The sequence below is a fragment of the Talpa europaea genome (genome assembly GCF_964194135.1).
Source record: "Talpa europaea genome assembly, chromosome: 6".
Lineage (NCBI taxonomy): Eukaryota > Metazoa > Chordata > Mammalia > Eulipotyphla > Talpidae > Talpa > Talpa europaea.
Window position 1 is genome coordinate 83,971,591 of NC_140072.1, and position 20,609 is coordinate 83,992,199.

Sequence of the window (20,609 nt, forward strand, 5' to 3'; positions counted from 1 at the left end):
CCTTGCATTAATAAGTCAGATTCTTACATTTAAAATTATGGGGATTCTCTAGGAAAATAGAATTGTGAGTTCTTTTGTACTCTCCTTCCTGACAATAGCCAGCAGGCAGTGACAGAAAGGATCTTCTCAGCAGAGAATGGATTTCCTGGCTCAATAGCCTTCAACACTCAACATTTTCCTTGAATTTGCCTTGCTTCACACATTTTAATTGCTTGCCGTAGGCCATCAACATTCCAGTTTTGCAACCCTCTGGGTTATGCAAGTCCCATTTCTAAGAAGTTAAAAACTTAATTATGTTAAATATTTAAATTATTGTTATCTTACAGTACAGTTGCTAGATGATAGTTTTCTTAATCACTTGAGTCTTCACTTCAGATATTTTTAGCACAAAAAGTGGATTTCCACTTTTATTCTATATTTAAATTTTCCTGTTCATTTGTAAAGGACTGACCTCAAGTTGGGCCATGAAAGGAGAAATTGGAGTTCCAAAACAGATCACTTAAATTTCTACTATAAATATGTTGTTTATTATACATTTAATATATAGTACACTAAATAGCATGTTGACATTACTGTTATCTAACTTTTTTGACTTCATTTGTCAGTTTACTGTATAGCTGTAATTTTGTTCTGTTTTAGCAAAATGAGGTTTTAACAGGCGCTTCTAAAAGTGCATTAAAAGGTGCTTCCTTCATGTAAAACCTGCTCATTCTAGAAATCCTAATTTTAGATTTTGTATTTAGCAGCTATCATGCACATCAACTAATTACCTTTGTGCAAGCAAATAATCCAGAAAGAGACTGATTTGTTTTATTATTTATAAAAGGTAAAGGAAAAAGGTCCACAATTTGAAGGAAAGCATGTATGAACAGCTCCTGAGACCCAGAGAATTCATGCCTCTGTGGCTGGTATTTCTTTCATTGCTCCTATTATGACAACATTTTCTAGCTTGAAGTTTTAGATTGTTGGTATAAACTAAATGGACTTATTGTGACTATTGTGTACATTTTCAATGTAATCGAAAATATCAGGAAAGTCATTATTGTTTATGTTATTAATGTTTGATAACTGCTAATGAAGATAAAACCTATTGAAAATAAAGTAGACTCAACACTGAAGGTCATCTAGCATGTCTGCCCAAAATTTCCCTAAGTTTAAAAACATATACCCTGTAAGACAAAAAAGGAAAATCCTGGAAATCAGTTCCATTGTGTTTGTTTTTCTGAAGAAGATTCATTTAAAGGATTGTGTCTATTTTGGTTGCATATTTTTTTCTTTTTCTCAAGGTCTCTCACATTAACACATCATATTAGCATACCCCACACTTTTGGAGAGGACCCTCATACCTTCCGACACAGGATGGTAGTCTTCTCCGGAGGTGGCCGAACCGTCCTTGGTGTGGACTCTCACAACAGAAACCTTGGAAGTGTCTCCTTGGCGAATCACTGGAATTTTTACCACCGACGACTGTCCTGGTTCTCTGGGCTCACTAACGCTAAATTTAGTTTCTCCAAATTTAATAATTGCCTCTAAAATTGTGAGAAACATGAACAAATGAAAATATAAGAGGAATACTTGTTCTCCATATCTAATTTTTATGTCCATGTGGATGAGTTTGCTACCTAATACTGTCCACTCTAGGCCCTCTCTCTTCCCTCACCCAATATGTTAGCAGAGACTGAGTATGCATAGCCCCACTTAACCAGCTCCCAGGGAGCATGTGCTCTGGGCTCTATGTGTCATAAGTTTTACGGGAGCAACCCCCTGAGAGTGGGGAAGGAGGGAGGAAACTGTTGGATTGACCACAAGTACCTCAGGTTGGGGTGTGTGTGTGTGTGTGTGTGTGTGTGTATGTATGGGAGGGCTGTGGGGTAGGGGGAGCTAAGTATGTTTGGGATTCAGCATTTAGATAAAAAACATATTCTCAAACATTAACCTTTCATTTTAATGGTTTATTTCACTCCCTATTTTGACTTAGTCTTTTTCCCTATTTCTCATCACTTTAAAACCCTAGTTAGAAAATGGAAGTGATTTTCTGTTACCTAAAACTTTAACATAGATCTATTGCAGTTTCCCATTTATGGTACCAGAAATAGCTTCTTACTATCAGCATCATCTCGGATCCTGATCAGAGTTTCATTTTGTTCACCAACTGCAGCCCCAAAAGGAGAGTTACTTTGAGGAGTGCCCAGAACCAGACGGAGTTCCTCCACCTCCTCGTATAGCGCGTCATCCATCAGCTCAAGGACACAAGGCTTTTCAATCTCACCTGAAACAATGATGACAGCATTTTTAAAAAAGATTTATTTATTTATGCCTACAAGAACTGGGATGTAGGCCAGAGGTGCAGGGGGTGAGAGGATTCACTAGAGGCAGAGTGGGGAGGAGAACAGGCAGATGGACTGAAATACACTGCTGAGGGGAGCAGCGGGCGAGTCAGAGAAATCTACTGTGCCATGTGGGTAGCTCCCTGGCCAGCCGGGGATCGAACTCATGCTGCAAAGGCTATGGATAGCTTCACAGTGCTGTGCTTGACCTCTTACACCACCAGGGAGGCCCATGACAGCATTTTTGAGACTTATCTTATAGTCTCCAAAAAAGATGTCTGCTAAGAACATAAGACCACAAGGGCAAGGATGTTGCTTTTTCCCCCTTGCTGTATTAATAGTGCAAAGAGCTGTGTCTGGCATATATTAAACCTATTAAACCTTCAATAAATAGTTGCTGAATGATTGACTAATGGAACACATGCAATATTAGGTCTTGATTTATACAAGGAATCTCTTAAATGTCTGCTTTAAGTTTTGTCACTCATCTTAAAAAGCAAGGGAAAAAGCAAATACCAATTTTGTTTATGATTTTCTAATATCAAGATCAGAAAGCAAATCTAGCAGCTTTATGCTGGTTTGGTCATTGTTAATTTGACGGCAGTACTAGTTTCTAGTATAATCATTGGATCAAAAACGATCAAGTATTTTAAGACTACGGGTACAGATTAAAACATGACATCTATTTCCTTTCATTTCTGACATTTAAGCAGCTCTCAGTTTCATAAAACTTATACATTTGATCTGCTCTTAGCCACTGAATAAGTTTTGGAAAAACAATATAGCACATCACTGGAAGCTAATAAATAAGTGGATATGGACATAAAAAAGACTTTTATGGAACCATTTACAATCTATCTCACCTTATAATCAATTAGTGGGTATGAAATCACCTTATAAACTTGTTGAAGTCAAGAACTTGTATTTCTCTCACATATATTTCTTACCAAAACCCTGGATTCCTCAAAATTCAAATACAAATTACAAGCTCATACTCCTCAGTTTTTCAAAAAGACAAAATAGTGTCTTTTGGGATAAAATGGATAGACCTTGAGGTTATGATGGTAAGTGAAATAAGTTCAGAAAGTGAAAGACAGATATTGGATAGTTTCATGTCTCTGTGGCATATAAATAACCAAAAGACATGTACTGGCAAAGCACAGCAGAAGCAATTGTTAGACCTCATGAAAAATATACTGGTTACCAGAGGGAACGGGGGAGGTAGGAGAGGACAGGGGAATGTATGGGGAGGAATTGGCAGGGAGGTTAGGTGGAGGATGAGGGAAGCAGATGCATAAATGGGGCCAAAGATGTATTAGCAAAGTCACATAGACATATAAGCTACTTATAAGTTAATTTAAAAAATGGGAAAGATTTATACCGGAGGATCTAACCAGTAAGAGAATAAAAATAAAACATCATTATAGTGCAAAAAATTTAATGAATCAAAAAAAATTATAAGCTGAAACTTACCAGGGAGGAAAGTGATGACAGAGATATCAGTGTTGGGGCGCTCTTCAAAGTCCACCATGACTTGTGCAGACCCCTGCCGTGTGTAGCACCTCACCGAGGACCTGTACTGGATATCTCCACCCCTGTGGATCATCGCCACTACCTGCCCGTCATTTTCATTGCCAGTATATACTCGTTCTTTGAATTGCATCTTAGGCACTGCAAAAACAAGTAAACATATGGATCAAGTGAGCATAAGGTTGCTCAAGAAAAATGGCATTTCAGAAAATGTGACTTAGTAGAAGGGATAATGGGATAGAAATGAGAATTGGATCCCAATCTCCACTCAGTCACTTGCCAATGTTTTGGCTTTGAGCAAATCACTTAACTCTCAGTGTTCTCATTTTTGAAAGTTTGCTCTGCCTATTTTTGTGCAGTAAAGAGATACAACGAAATGCTAAAAAGTGGAAACAACTGGATACTATGATATCTATATCAATATGTTGCTGAAACATGTATTTTTCAGGATTTCTGATAACACTAAATATTATACACATTTTTAAGCACAGTTGTCATATATACTGTGTATGTATGTATACAGTAATGACCCTGACTGATGGGAGGGGAGGGGTTGCTCAATTACAATAGAGCATCTTAAGTTATCAGCCACTTGTTCAAAGACACTGATCAACATATAAAAGGCAAAGCTGGATAAAAATCTGGCTGTGTGAAGAGGTCCCTGTAGTTCAAAATTGACAGGTGGTCCTGATGTCTTATCAAGAAGTGAAATAAATATGGGTACAGAAGTTGAGTGCAATTTGAGATGCTCATGGACTCCATGACTGTGATCCTGGAGCCTTCTCTAGAGTATGTTGAGGGCCTCTGGGAGACTCTTGCTTTAGAAGAGGCATGTCCTCCTCCTAGCAGAGGATGGATTCCTGGAGCTCTCTGGATCAGTTGCCAGTCTCTCAAACTTTGCCAAGAGGTTCATTACCCAGGACCTCCCTGGTGACTCAAGAGGTTAAGACACAGCACTAAGAGGCTATCTGCAGGCACTGCAGCACAAGTTCCATCCCTGGCCATGGGGGTGACCCACAAGGCACAGCAGACCTCTCCTGTGGCACCCACTGCTCCCCTCAGCAGGGTCTTTCAATCTGCCTGTTCTGCTCCCCATTCTTTCTGTGGTGAATCCTTTCACCCCCCCTGCACCTCTAGCCTGTACCCAAGTTCTGGTATGAATAAATAATTTTTTTTTAAAAGAGAGGTTCATTACCAGATCTTCTTTTTTGCTGCTAATTGTATGCTTATATTATTGTAATGTGATTCCCCCAGTAAATCCATATTGTGGTTATATGCATTTGGCTTGAAAGTGAAATCTTCCTGCTTCCTAAAAGTTAGCACTCTGGGGATTCCAAACCTGATAAAATAATAGTTTATCAAGACTATGTTGAAAAAATTGGTAAGTATGAAATTACGTGTGTGTGAGTGTGCATCTATATAATAACTAGGTGATATTCACGCTGGGTCAATCAAACATAGGACTAATTCACAAAGGTTGGATGCCTCCAAGCAATGTCAAGATCATCAAGGTTGAAGATTATTCAGAATCCCCTTATGATGACATGTGAGAACCCCATTATGCATACAGAAGCTGGGTATCTTAAAACAATGATTTTGGCACCTTATTAAGGGAATTTCAGGAGTGTCTGTGTATAGAGGTGACAGAAAATGTCTTGTATTGAGAAATGGAAAAAAAAGACCTTTGGCACTCAAATTTCTATGCAGCCTTGTGTAAAATGTTGTGTAGTTCTTCCCAGCCATGGAGAAGAAATTTTTGAGGCACAATCAAGATATTAATTATAATCTCACTCTTTTTTAATTTGCAAGGAAAGGAAGACTAAAATTTTTCTTCAGAGATTAATTCTGTCAAAATGATCAAGAAGAGAAAGAAGACCTGGTCAACCTGGGTATTGGTTTCTTTTTTTTAAATTAATTAATTAATTAATTAATTTATTTATTTAAGCACTGGGTACAGTCAGAAGTGTGGGAGGGTGAGAGAATTCACCAGAGCCAGAGTGGAGAACAGAACATCCAGACTGACGAAATACACTGCTGAGGGGGGCCTCTGCTGGTAGCGCAGCGGTTGAGTGCTGGGCTGCGAGGCTGCCCACAGCCTCTGCAGCGCCGGTTTGTTCCCGGGACGCCGGCGAGGGTCCCACAGAAAAAAAAAAATATACACCGCTGAGGGGAGCAGCGGGCGGCAGAAGAGGTCTGCGCGCCATGTGGGACCCTAGCCTGGCATCCAGGGATGGAACCGGTGCTGCAGAGGCTGTGGGCAGCTTTGCAACCCAGCGCTCAACCGCTGCGCCACTGGGGAGGCCCAATCTGGCTATTGTTATGGGTTGAACTGTCCCCTCCAGATTCACAGGTTGAAGTCCTAACCCCCAGTACCTGAGAATACAATCTTTGGATACAGGGTCTTTACAGAGGTAATTAAATAAAAGTGAAATCATTAGGTGGGCCTTAATCAGCTTAATTGATGTCATAAAAAGAGAAAATTTGGACACACGAGACATACACAGAAGATGCTGCAAAGACACATAGAAAGATGACCATCTATAATTCAAATGTAAGGAAACAACCTTGTAGAAATCTTGATCTTGGATTCTTAGTATTCAGAACCGTGAATCAATAAATTTCTGAATCTGTAATACATATTTATGGCAGCCCTACCAAATTAATACAAGTATATAAATCCTAGTTTATTACTTGTTATTTGTACAAACTGTAGCATAGCATTATCATTGTAAATTAATAAGCACTCACAATCTGAGATAGTGTCATTTATGAACACTGTGGCTTTGTTGGGCTCTCCAAGTGCTGCATTCATTGGCATACGAAGCACCAGTTCAAATTTCTCAATTCCTTCCAGCACTGGTTGTCCAAGATCATCCAGAATGATCACACGAACAGTCTGCATGTTGACTCCAGGTGCGAAGTCTAAGTTGCGACTGATTCCCACATAGTCTGATCCAGCTTTGACAGCAACAAAAGAATTATTCAACTGGGGACTGACTAAATTTAAACAAAATTATGAGACATACATTATGCAGATTTATGTATAATTACTTTAAAAACACAGACCAGCATAACATTACAGAAATTTGTATTTAACAAATTTTACATTATTATCAACACTGGCTATTGATATGGGAGAATAAAGATCAGGTTGTGAACATTGTTTTAAGTATGTCTGGTGAGCTATTTCAGTTTTAGTTATTTTAACTTTCTAGCTTATAATTTCCCCATCTTTATTTTGGAATGAAGAATAAAATAATCGCATGTCAATAAAAGAGATGATGATCATGAATGTCTATATGAAATATAGCTGTTTAAATTTTACAAACATTACTAAATATCTATGGTTATTTTTAGGAGCACCTACAGAAGATCCTGTTTAGGTGTGTGGTTAAGTCAACAAATTTTAGATTCTGGTGGTTAAGTCAACAAATTTTAGATTCAAGATTTTGTTCTACAAGCTTCACCCACACTTGTTCCAGGGGAGGAGGTCAATCCTCTATGCTCAAAGACATATTTGGGTGTTGGATTATTATTTTTTAGGCCAGGGTGGTACATACTTTGGGCTCACATTTTCATTTATACTTAAAGTAGTTAAAAATAAAACAGTATGTTAATCTTTAGGCATAATAACTATAAAGACTGGGCATGGAGGAAAACAGTCCAATATTATTGCTTCTTTCTTAATTTTCATAACTTTTGCTCTTGGAATGCTCACTTTTTATCTGCTTATGGGTATGAAATGAATATATCTGTCTTTATTTCATTTTTAAAAATCTCTATCAATAATCTCTTTGTGTCTCTGCATTTTTCTTTTCTTCTGCCTCTTTACCTTTTCCCTCCTCTTTCTGATTCAAATTGTCTCTTAAAAATAAATAATTTGGTTAACAAATATTTACTGGACAACAACTTCATGCAAAGTATTATATTCGTCCCACTGCATTACAAAAGATGAAACTTAAGGGTAACTTTTAAGATGAGGTGGAAGCCACTTGCTTTATATGATAAATGTGTGATTTGTCTGTGATGTGTATGTTTGTGTGTATGAATACAGAAAAAGAATTTGTGTTTTTGGTAATTTAGAAGAGAAAAAAAGTAATTTTCTTATTTTATGCTTACCCTAAACTATATGATCACTTTTGTGGTGATGTAGATTCCAGAATAAAGGGTAATCATATGTCAGATGGGACAGATTGTATTATGAAGTATGGAGAATGCCTTTGGGATTTGAAGTATATGTGGGGACATCTGTTAAAATAAGCAGGGAACTGAGGTGGACAGGCATCACTGCATAACACTCAATGTCACTAGATTGCTTTGAGGGTGAACATCAAGATTGTTCTTGCCTTGTATATGGTGTCATAATAGTCAATGATGCTAGATTTCCCAAGTGAAGAGAGAGAATTCACAGATAGATAAATATAGGCATTAGAATGTAAAGATTTTGACTTATATTTTGTCACTTATCTTCTGATTTGGGGCCCTAATGTATTTTCCTGCAGTATCAATACAGTCCAGATTTACCTGCCAGATTATCACAATTTCAGAAAAAAAAATCCATTCAACTAGACTGTCTTAATAAGAATATTTTAGCTTTAACACATTTTGTGTAATGAAACTGCTCACCATCAGCAGAGGGAGGCTCTGTCTTCCTTGATCTCACAGTGACACTGGAAGACCTGGACAGGTCAGTGCCAGTCCTCCACACCTGCACTTCCACATAGCCTGTGCTCTCATCTACTGAGTACTTGACGTCGCCAAAGTAGAATATGGGTTCTATTAAAACAAAGAAGAAACCATTTCTGTTATTTCCTTTCCCACATCAAACTTTACTGATGTAATTCCAAATAGGAGTTATATTTATCTTATTGGTTCTTATCATCATCACATATTTTTCCCATTAGCAAGAAAACATTTCTTTAAGAGGAGAATTTCTATAGTTTTCAGGTCAAAATGCCTCTGTTAAAAAACAAAAATAGATATGGTAAGTGCCCAGTGGAACATTCTAATGTGGTGGTGTGTGTTATTTGACTTTATGTGGGATTATAAATGGTTTCTATATGGACTTCCTGGAAGGTAAAAATAGAATCAAAATGAAACAAGACAAAGTAGAATGACATTTTATGAGTTTGACCCTACTATTCATTTTGTTATTCCTTACTGAATCTTCATCCTGGAGACTATTTACACCATGACATTTTTTAACCACCTAGATGGGCCATAATCCAGTGTACTTTGGCCTGAAATAACCACAAGAGCTAGCAACTATTGGTGTAGTGAAATTGATTACATATGGGTCCTGGAGGCTTAGAGCAGGGTCTTGTCATCATTACCAGGGCATGGTTGTAGACGACCTGGGAAGTTAGGAGGATGTTTAAACCAACTGGGGTCCCAGTAGAGAAATAATCAGACATCAAATATGTATAAAAGTGATGTGATTTAGGTGATTAAAGTAGGACACATACTGGAGAATTTGTATTTTTTCCAGGATTGGTGATGAATTGATCTAGCCATTGCTTCCTATATGATTCCACAGGTGACCATCAACTGATCTTGTGAGATTGTGACCAGAAGTCTGAGGTATAGCAGTTAGCTGACCAGTAAAGAAAACTGAGTGATATTGTCTGTGCTTACTTTAAAATAAAACAATTATTTTTAAATATTTATAGACTCACAATAAGTTGGAGAAATAGATAGAGCATATACTTTACCCACTGAGAACTTTTTTATATGCAACCATTAACAATGATAAATTAATCGAGAAAATACACATATACAGTGAATAGCCCTTTGACTTGAGACATTTTAGTCATCTGTGTCTAGTTTTACAAGACTCAAAAGAACTAAGTATAAAAGGTCATGCAATTCATACCCATGTTCTTAAAACACAAAGCCATTTAGGAGATATCCAGTATGTTTCAGAGCATCTAATCGGATTACCAAGCACATAACATCAAACAAAACCCAACAGTCATGGCTCGAAACTAAAGGAAAATCATTCTGTGCACTGCTCAAATTGAGTGAGCATTCTAAATTTTCCTGCCCCAAGTAAATTATCATTAATAAAAGTGGAAATTGTATTTTCTTTGTATCGTCATATGAGGACATGATAAAAAGTATATATAGCTCCCCCAAACTCTTGAATAATACAAAACCCACCTTGGAAATTTTGTTTGCATATTTTGGTTTAAGGAGTGATAAATCTCCCTACAGCATACTTCACCTCCTCATCCTTTCAACTTGGACGGTGCTTGGGCACGTGAGTGTGTGTGTACAGATGGACCTGTTATCTTAGTCAAAGCAGACCTCAAATACACACCAATAAATTCCTTACATTTCTCAAGCCTAAGTAGGGGGCAAAGGTGAAGACAGCCCCCAAAATGGTTATTTTGACCAGATGGCCAAACCAGGCACATCTGTGTGTCTCTTAAAAGGCTTTTATAGTTGTTACAGAGGTCTGATCATCAGTAGCCAACAAGTAGCTCCCCAAGTTGCTTTGCATTCCTGGCAAACCACATCATACAAATTAGGCTTCTGAGCAGTGGGAGGACCACCTATTATATAAATAAATAATGATACCTCTCCCTATTCCTTACAGATACATCTGGAAGTGGAACAGAATGAGATCATGTGCGTGCACAACTGCTAAACACTCAAAGCTCTATAACTTAGAGACAAAACTGTGTTCTTTGTGACCCATTCTGTCAACTGCAAATCAAGGATTTGAGATAGATAGATAAGTAGATAGATGGATAGATAGCTAGATAGCCCTATATAATACATTGAATTTTTTTAAATCCAAGTTATCATAAAAGAATAAAAGATAAGAATAAAAGAATAAAAAAATAAAAAAGAATAAAAAAATAAAAAAGAATAAAAGATAAGGATAATAGTCACCATACAGAGAACATTCATTATGTGTCTGACATGTGCTTTGTGTGTGTGTGTGTGTGTGTGTGTGTGTGTGAGAGAGAGAGAGAGAAGGTGAGCAAGGAGGAGAGAGAGGTAGGAGTGTACAGCATATGCAACAAGCAATAAATTATGATTTATGTGAATGATCAAACCATGTTATATTACCTATTGTATAGGATGTTGTTACCACCAGTAGAAAGAAAGAGGAAGAAAGGAAAAGGGTTTTAATTTTCAATCTCTCCATTTTACCCCAGCAGCTAATAGAAGGCATATGAAAAGGTATTTATTTCCTAAAATGAATTCTTTTTAATCAGCAGATTATATTATGTATGTGACTTATCTCCTAATCAGTACTCCACACATGACAACTGGAAAAAAAGGGTCCATTAATCAATTATAATAATTTCTGTTAAAAAATAAACAATTACCTGTGAGATCTAACACAATTTAATAGTTTTTATAATAAAAACAACTCTTGTCAATTACCTAGCTTCTTATGCCATGAACAAACAGAAATAGGTATATATTAACACCTATATCCTTTTAGTGTAGGTGAATGAGAACTGAAATTGTTATTTCAATTTCTTGACACCTTTTCAAAAAATCTCTAAAATTTAAAATGTTGTTTATATTTGTTACTATTTGTTACCATTTGGACAGAATCTTAAATAAATTAGTAAAACTCCTTCAGGTAATGAGTTGAGTTGTAAATAGCACTCAAGGTATATGAGTGGATTATTTTTTAAAATTTTTAAAAAAATTTTATTTTTATATTCCCCAAACAATTGCAACCCCTTTATTTTGACCCTAACCCCCCCCCGCCCCCTCCCCTCATAAATTGTCTCTGGTTCATAGTTGTTTGTTGATGATGATTTTCACTTTCTTACAGATATTCATTTTCCTGGTCCCTTATTTAAGTTTTCTAGATTCCTGCTATGAGTGAGACCATCCGATATGACTGGATGTTTTTAATGCATGTTAACGGGTTCTACGTCATGAGCAGATGAAAAGGATGAATGAAGACTGTCAATGATTGAAATATATGCAAAATCCAGAAGAATTGCTTGTTTCAGCAAATTATTATAATCATGAGTAAGATTTTAATTCACCTCTCTTTGGTAACTCAGTTTTTGTCTAGGAGCTTGGTTTCTTTTAGAAGTTAACTGTAGGGCCTCCCCAGTGGCGCAGCGGTTGAGCGCTGGGTTGCGAAGCTGCCCGCAGCCTCTGCAGCGCTGGTTCGATCCCGGGCCACCAGGTGCGGGTCCCACATGGCGCGCAGACCTCTCCTGCCACCCGCTGCTCCCCTCAGCAGTGTACCTCAGTCCTTCTGCCTGCTCTGCTCCCCGCTCTGGCTCTGGTGAATTCTCTCACCCTCCTGCGCTTCTGACTGTACCCAGTGGTTGTATAAATAAAATAAATAAATCTTAAAAAAAAAAAGTTAACTGTAGACATTTATCAATTAGATATGGAAATACCCACATTACAATTTAATGTTAATTAGAAAAAATCTATTAAGTCTGTAAACAGTACACCGTGCTATGTAATTTGCCAATTTTAATGGAGAAGATAGACAGTGGCTGAATGTTATTATCTGGAATGAGAGCGTGATCAAATGAAACCACCATATCTGCCAGCCAACACCCACATAAAACCATAAAACAGTGATTCCACATCACTCCCCCACCCACGAATCACACTCCAGAATGTTTTTATTACCTCTGCAGAGGAAGATAAATTATCCAAATGGTGTGTGAGCAGTGCAAGGAAGGTTTTAAATTGGCCTGTTGGAATAGTGTGAAATTCATAAAGGAAGCCAAATTCTACTCTTTGTATCCTTTGTGTTGTTGACCTTTCCAGTAAAGAACACAGATCAAGGCACAGGCTACAGAAGAGTCTATTTTAGCTCATTACACATGAATATGCTATTCAAGTTTGGGGATACTTTCACTATAAACAGCACACATCGGAGCATGTTTGTTTAGCTATGAGGAGGAGTGTAGCTATGAGGAGGCTTAGCCAGCCACACACCACACACACCTGCAGCAAAGATGAAGGGAAAATAATTTAAGTTGTTTTTTTTTTTCCCACAGGGAAAAAGTGAACTTTTTCTTTTGGCTAAGTCTGCGGTGTCTAGATTGATGTTTACCATTACATTGTGTCTCGTGAGATGAAAGAAAGAGGTACCAGTAGTAATTGTCATCTGGAGCCAAATCTTATTTACTCACGTGTACATGGACCATCAGTCAAGTAAGCTTTGCAGCTTTAACATGTTTGCTCAGAACTGAATGAAATGAAAGCTTTTATGCTGTCTTTTGGTTCAATGCTGAAAATAATACAAAACAACCTCCCCTGAATTATTTCCAATTCAGATCTCTCTGCTGAGGGTTAGACTTGATAAGCACGTGCCTATTCAACCCAGTGCCATGGCACCTCAAGTCAACTTCTCCCAAAAAGAGTAGACAAGAGTCACCGCTACTCTCAACCCATGGTTTCCCTCTGTCTCACTGCCAATACCCTCGATGTGGCCAGCGTCACCTGTCAGTTGAATTACAATAGACTCTTATCCAAAGAGGGCATAATTCAAAACAAATCTCATCCTGGTAATCCCTTTATTGAAAATGATTCAGTGTTTTCCATTGTTCTTAAGATTGTTTATTGATTCCTAAACAAGACACTGAAACATCTGATCTCAGTTTGCTTTTTAAAATTCATTTTAGTCCTCTTAGCAGGACTAGTCTTGAATGTCCTTAAAGTGATATTCCCAGTGTCTGCTACACCACCCCACCACCTTTGCTTCAAGACATCCCCCACCCCCGCACGTCCTCCCATGAGGATCATTCCTGCTCCTTTTAGGTTTGAGTCTAGAAGTCACTTATGGGCCTCCCTGGTGGCCTAGGGGTTAAGTCTTACCCCACCACAATGGCCTGAGTTCAATCCCCAACCAGAGAGCTGACCCACATGGCACAGCAGACCTCTCCTGTCTTGCCCACTGCTCCCCTCAAAAGTGTATTTCAGTCAGTCTGCCTGTTCTGTTCCCCACTCTGTTTCTGGTGAATCCTCTCACCTCACACACCTCTGGCCTGTACCCCAGTTCTTCTATGTAAAATTTAGAAAAAAATAGAAACACTTATGCTAGGGAGAACCTAGGATTCCCCATAAAGTCCTCACCCATCCTGGGCCTCCCCAGTGGTGCAGCGGTTGAGCGCTGGGTTGCCAAGCTGCCCGCAGCCTCTGCAGCGCCAGTTCGATCCCTGGCTGCTCCCCGGCTTCCGGAGGAGGGTCCTGCATGGAGCGCAGACCTCTTCTGCCACCCACTGCTCCCCTCAGCAGTGTACTTTGGTCCTTCAGCCTGCTCTGCTCCCTGCTCTGGCTCTGGTGAATTCTCTCACTCTCCCGCGCTTCTGACTGTACCCAGTGCTTGTATAAATAAATAAATAAAATAAATCTTTAAAAAAAAAAAAAGTCCTCACCCATCCTCCACCGTCATCACATGCTTGCATCCCTCACGACCTCTGAGTTCTCTAAGAAAAGGATGTAAGCCTCCTTTATTCACTGGTGGTTTCCCTACATTTAGTGTAATCAAAGTCTGGCAGGAGGCGCTTAATTAATACTTGCAGAAAGAATGAAAAATTTACAAGTAAATTTTATGATTTACTTGTAAGAGAGAATGAATAAAAATGTGTCCGGGGTGAAAGTTAGAAAAGAACACTCTTAGTGGGAGTGAAGTGGACCAAGGGGTTGTCGGTGCAGTAAGATGACTGTGGAGGACAGTGTTCTCAGTCTGGAGAAGTCCACAGAGGAAAGGTTACTGACTCATGAATAACTAAAAATAAATAAATAAATAAAAGATCTGTTTTCCTTTCTTTTTTTCCTACTATTTTTTATTGAGGCATATTCCTTTTTCTTTGGTAAATACTTTGCCTCCCCATCTTCCCAAGTTGGGTGTGCATTAGAGTCCTCCAAGAGGACTTAGGAACACAGGTGGCAGGCCTCACCTTTTTAGCTTTTTATTGTTTGAATAGACTGTATTTTTCAGAGCAATTTTAGATTCACAGAAAGTACAGTTTTAGATTTTCATGTTGCCCTGTGCCCACACATGCATCACACTGGTGTTTTTTACGACCCCCTCCCTTCTGCCCCAGGTACACAGGTTGTTTTAGTTCATCTCAGTGTCTTTAGCATATGATAACTGATTATTATATATATCACACTAATTGTTTTGAATTCATTATCTTATTTCATTTTCACAAATAAATACTTCATGAAGTATATACTACATTAATCCCATTTTCACATATAAGGATATTGGGGTTTAGGGAAATAAAGAACTTTATCCAAAGTCATACATGAGGGAAAAGGTCAATTATGATTCATACTTAGATAAAGCTTTGATCTTAACTAAGCTAACTAACCTTAACTAAGGCAAGAAAGAAATCATAGCATAAAAAGTCTTTACCAATTTTCATGGACCTGATTTTTATCCAGTAATTTAATATGTGGAAATTTATCATATAGAAACTCATAAGTGTAAAGAATGTTAATCATTCTTCATTTGTAGTAGGGTACAATTGAAAAGGAACCCAAAACCCATTGCAAAGAGGTTGCTTATATATAGTTCATTCATAAAATCAAATACCAAGCTCTGAAATAGATTTTATTTTCTTTGTTTAAAAAAAAAGCTAGTGGAGACACTGACATTTGGTTAAAGGTGGTTTTGTAAAATAAATAAAAAACTCCCATAAATTTATAACAAAGATTCTAACAGCAAATGGAAAAAAATAGAAAAATTATGTAAATATGTACTGTTGCAAATTATGGATCTGAGACAAACAGAAAGGGAGGAGGAGGAAGGGGAAGAGCACAAGGGACTATGGTGATGGTCACGGGTGAGGGGATGATGGGGATTATGCTTGAGGGGAGAAATCAAGTATTGTACAAAAATGAACATGATATAAGAAAATAAAAATAAATAAAATAAAAATATGCAGTCTCAGAAGAGAAAACTTGCACTACTATATAAAAATAATTTTATTAATACTCAGGGAATGAAAATTAGAGTAATAGTACTATTTAATAGTCATAAGATCAGAAAAACCTAAATAGCTAAACATTGTGGGCACTCAGACATTCTCAGAAGCTGCCGCTGGGAATGTAAGTTGATTCAATCACTTTGAAGAGATTTGGCAGTGGTTGCTAACATTAAAATGGTATATCCAGCATGACCCACAAATCTACCCTTTGGTATACACCTGCACATGCACACTCAGAAACACCAGCAGGTTTAACACATTATTTATACTGACCAAAAAGGGAAACCAAATGTCTTCAGCAGGGGAGAGGGAATGGATAACTACAACTCATCTAACTGCATCAAAACAGCCAGAGCTTGAAAACACAATGCCAACTTAAAGGATCAAAAAAAGCAGGTTGAGGGGCCTCCCTGGTGGCACAAGGGGTTAAGCGCAGCACTATGAGGCTATCTGCAGCCACCACAGTACAAGTTCAATTCCTGGCCAGGGAGGTCGCCAACATGGTGCAGCAGACCTCTCCTGACTCACCCGTTGGTCCCCTCAGCTGTGTGTTTGGTGGTTCTGCCTGTTCTGCTCCTCCCCCTCACCATCCCGCGCCTCTGACCTGTACCCCAGTTCTTGTATAAATAAATAAATCTTAAAAAAATTTTTAAAAAATAGCTGTTTCTTGAAAAAAATTAAAAATGTATAGCAAAGGAGGTTAAATTTCTTTATAATCTCATCCTAGGAAATAAAAAAAATACACATCAAACTGCTAACTGGTTAATTTTTATATCAATTAGTGATTTTTTAATGTACATATACCACATTTTATATAAAATTACAGACTCGTTTTATGCATACCATTCTATAACATAGCAAATTTTTTTCACTACAGAAATGTACGACAGCCTTTATCTAAAACTAACCAATGTCACCACTTTCCGTAGTTGCTCTCTAGTACCACTCAGCTCTCATGGCAGACAGGAGAGGTCTGCCACACCACGTGGGTTTCTTCTTGGCCAGCTGGGAATCGAACCAGTGCTGCCAAGGCAGTGGACAGCTTCACAGTGCAGCGCTCAACCTGCTGCGCCACCGGGGAGGCCCCATCTATTGCTTTTAAAAATAGGAAAACCAAAGAAGGAAACAAGCTGATGAACTGCTTCTTATAAATGAGATATTTTTTAAAATTTAGTTTTATCTGAGCCTTTAGTTTTGACTAGGCTTTTCCCTACTTGTCCCTCCAAAATATTTTAAATACAAAAGAACCGATTGTTAAGAATCACCTCGTATCTAATATCTACTCTTTAAAATGCATTTTCAAAATTCTTGTTGAAAAAAGTAAAGCTCAAATGTATATTTAAGGGAAAAATTTAAGAGTATCAGTTTAAAGGCATGTTTTGACATTTCTTTTTCTTGCCAACTGTAATTTTCTCAGAGAGAATAAAGAAAAGTCAGTACATGTCAGAATGCTGGTGATTTAAGGACTGACTCTTTCCAATATTGCAGTTGGGAGTAGTTGGCCAACCTTTCTCCAAAAAGATAATATTATCAGAGATTCTACTGTCAATCTAGTTTCACTCCAAAACTCTGATTTTGTCTTTTTTCAGGGTCAATACAAGTTTAAAATAAAATTTAAATGTCAGTCACCAGAGTTTTCTGCCATCTAGAGGCAGTAAAATAAGGTTTCATGAGTGATCTTTTTAATCATCAAATATTTTGAGTACCTTGCCTTCTAGGGGATCATTTTTTAAACTTCTTTTTTTCTATCCTACCTGATATTATAGCACAAATGAAGGAGGGGAAGGAAAAACCTGTCATCATCCACTAATTGATTTCCCTAACTCAATGGGACACAATTATTTGTGGCAATGTTTTGCAAGACCCAGAGGGATTTTTGAAAGGTAGATTTCTGGGGCTCCATCCCAAATCAAAATCAACCAAATTTCCAAGAGTCAGAGTTTAAACTGTCTCAGGTGAACCTTGTGCACATAAGGGTCAGGATCACAGCCCTTTGGCAGCTTGGGGGTTTTAGGGAACACAACAATTAATTGCACCACATGATGGGTGCAATAGTGCACAGGTTCTCAGGATGGTGGGTTGGAGACCACCAGGTGATATTCTAGGAAAGAAAAGGTGAGCTTATAGACTGAACAGGTAGAGGGAAGGTAAGGTGTGAGCATGCTGGAAAGTGGGGTGGCAAGAGTAGAGGGAGCTGGAGGAGAGTATAGAAGCCAGGGAATCGGTGGCGCAGCGGTTGAGCGCTGGGTTGCGAAGCTGCCCGTGGCCTCTGCGGCGCCGGTTCGATCCCCGGCTGCTCCCCGGCCACCAGAGGAGGGTCCCACATGGCACGCAGACCTCTTCTGCCGCCCGCTGCTCCCCTCAGCAGTGTACTTCTGTCCTTCTGCCTGCTCTGCTCCCTACTCTGGCTCTGGTGAATTCTCTCACCCTCCTGTGCTTCTGACTGTACCCAGTGCTTGTATAAACAAACAAATAAATTAATAAATAAATAAATCATACCTCTAAAAAAATAAAAAAATAAAAAAAAATAGAAGCCAGGGAATAAGGAAATTAAGATTAGACAGGTTGTGGCTGGCAAGTTCTTTAATTTCATGCTAAGAATTACAAAAATGGGAAGTCACCGCTGTTTTTTGAGCTGTGACAAGATCAGAACTTGGTTTGCAAAAGAGAGCCATGGTAGATGGACTGATGCAGGGAGAGACTAGAGGCAGGAAAGTGATGACTGAAAATTCACATTTTGGAAGAGACTCAGAAACTGAGTGACAATTTCTTCGTCATCAATGAAATGTGGAGGGCACTATCAAGGTAGATGATTAGGGGTATTCCGGCTTAATCAACTGGGTAGCTAAATTGTAAAAGTATTTACAGCATTATTCACTGTGCCATTGCCTAGATTGCTCTGTTCCAGTCTCTATGCTCATTTGCTATCGTTCCCAATACTCTTTAAAATCAACTGGGTAAGAATATCAATATATCAGCACGCTCTATTTACATCTGCGGATCCTTCTTTTAAATTTAGAGGACATTTCCCAATTATTCTTTAGGGTTAAAAATCCAGATGATGGGCCTCCCTGGTGGTGCAAGGGGTTAAGGTGCAACCCAGGAAGCTGTCCACAGCCACTGCAGCACGAGTTCGGTCCCCAGCCAGGAAGCTACCCACATGGCACAGCAGACCTCTCCTGACTCGCCCGCTGCTCCCCTCAGCAGTGTGTTTCAGTCAATCTGCCTCTTCTGTTCCCCACTCTGTCTCTGGTGAATCCTCTCACCCCTCAAGTCTCTGGCTTATACCCTGGTTCTTGTATGCATAAATAAATAAATCTTTAAAAAAAAACCCAGATAACATTCTCTATTTTCAGAGATAATATATTTAATTAATTAAACTGTATAAATATAATTATTTTGGAACTCTAGTAAAAGGAATATATTTTAGCCAACATTTTATCTCTTTTAAAAGACAAAAACAAAGACAACTCTTGTGAGTGAATCATGGATGGAAAGTAGCCAAGTTGTTTGATGTGGGTAAAATAAATTCTTTTCCAAACCTGTGTATTCCATTTATATCTTCTAGTTTTCAGATATCATTGACATACCTTCTTTTTTTTTTTTAAAGTATTTTTTTTTTTTAAAGATTTATTTATTTATTTATACAAGCACTGGGTACAGTCAGAAGCGCAGAAGGGTGAGAGAATTCACCAGAGCCAGAGCGGGGAGCAGAGCAGGCAGAAGGACCGAGGTACACTGCTGAGGGGAGCAGCGGGCGGCAGGAGAGGTCTGCACGCCATGTGGGACCCTCCTCCGGTGGCCGGGGAGCAGCTGGGGATCGAACCGGTGCTGCAGAGGCTGCAGGTAGCTTCGCAACCCAGCGCTTAACCGCTGCACCACCAGGGAGGCCCGACATACCTTCTTTGATGAAAAAAACCAGTGAACTTTATACTAATTTAATAGGTGAAATCAACACACTGAATACAAAATCTGAAAAAAAAAAAAAAAAGTGATTGTGTTTCACTAATGCTTCTATTCCTATGCTATACTACAAATGACATAGCAGGCCCCAAATGCTACTTTCTGTACCACAGTGTTTGTATTTTTCTTTATTGTTAATAATGAACTTTTACCTTTAGACAAAAAGAAAATGAGAATAAGTAATTAAAGTCTTCATAAGTTAATGAAAAAGTGTGATGTACTTATTTCCAAAGTCAAGTTAAAGGAATCTTGGGTAGGGTTGCTCTATCATCAGACATGAATAGGGGTCATGTTTGGTTAAGTCTCATATCATCAGGGGTTGTCTGCTAAGGGACAGCATGTGCACCCTTTCTTGTTAACACCCAAGTATTATAGGTTATGGCATAGGGGGCTCAATGGTGGCTATTCTTTCACAATTAAATAATTTTTCTTTGTAAGACTTCCTGTGTTCCACCCTCTACCAAACCATTTTCTAGCAGTATGCCCTTGGGTAAGTTACCTAATATGTTTGTGTCTCAGTTTTTCATTGTAAAATTGGGGATTACAGCAAGAGCAGCTTCATGGGCTAGTTGTAAAGTCTCAATGAGAGGACACAGCAAAATGCTTACAGCAGAGCTTGGCATGCCAGAAACTCTCAATGTATATTAGTACGTAGTTATTGAAGAATACAGATAGTTCCTAATCACTGTGCATTTTATTACATCTAAAACTGATTGTAATAATAGAGTATAGGCAAATCATTTGCTACAGCATGTGTATGATAGCTAAAGATCAGAAAACAACCTAAATGTCCATCAGTAGTGTGCTATGGTCATACTCTGAAATACAAGACAGTCGTTACAAAGAA

General features: G+C 38.4%; 1 protein-coding gene across 1 annotated transcript in view; it reads right to left on the bottom strand.

Moving 5' to 3' along the window:
• FREM2 (FRAS1 related extracellular matrix 2) overlaps positions 1-20,609 on the bottom strand; it is a gene marked incomplete at both ends in the record, with an annotated part of 162,167 nt that overhangs the window by 25,586 nt on the left and 115,972 nt on the right. The window contains 5 exons of the mRNA XM_084234876.1: positions 1,347-1,529; positions 2,105-2,269; positions 3,801-3,998; positions 6,606-6,815; positions 8,484-8,633. Coding sequence (XP_084091002.1) covers positions 1,347-1,529; positions 2,105-2,269; positions 3,801-3,998; positions 6,606-6,815; positions 8,484-8,633 — 906 coding nt within the window. The remainder of the gene's footprint in view (positions 1-1,346; positions 1,530-2,104; positions 2,270-3,800; positions 3,999-6,605; positions 6,816-8,483; positions 8,634-20,609) is intronic.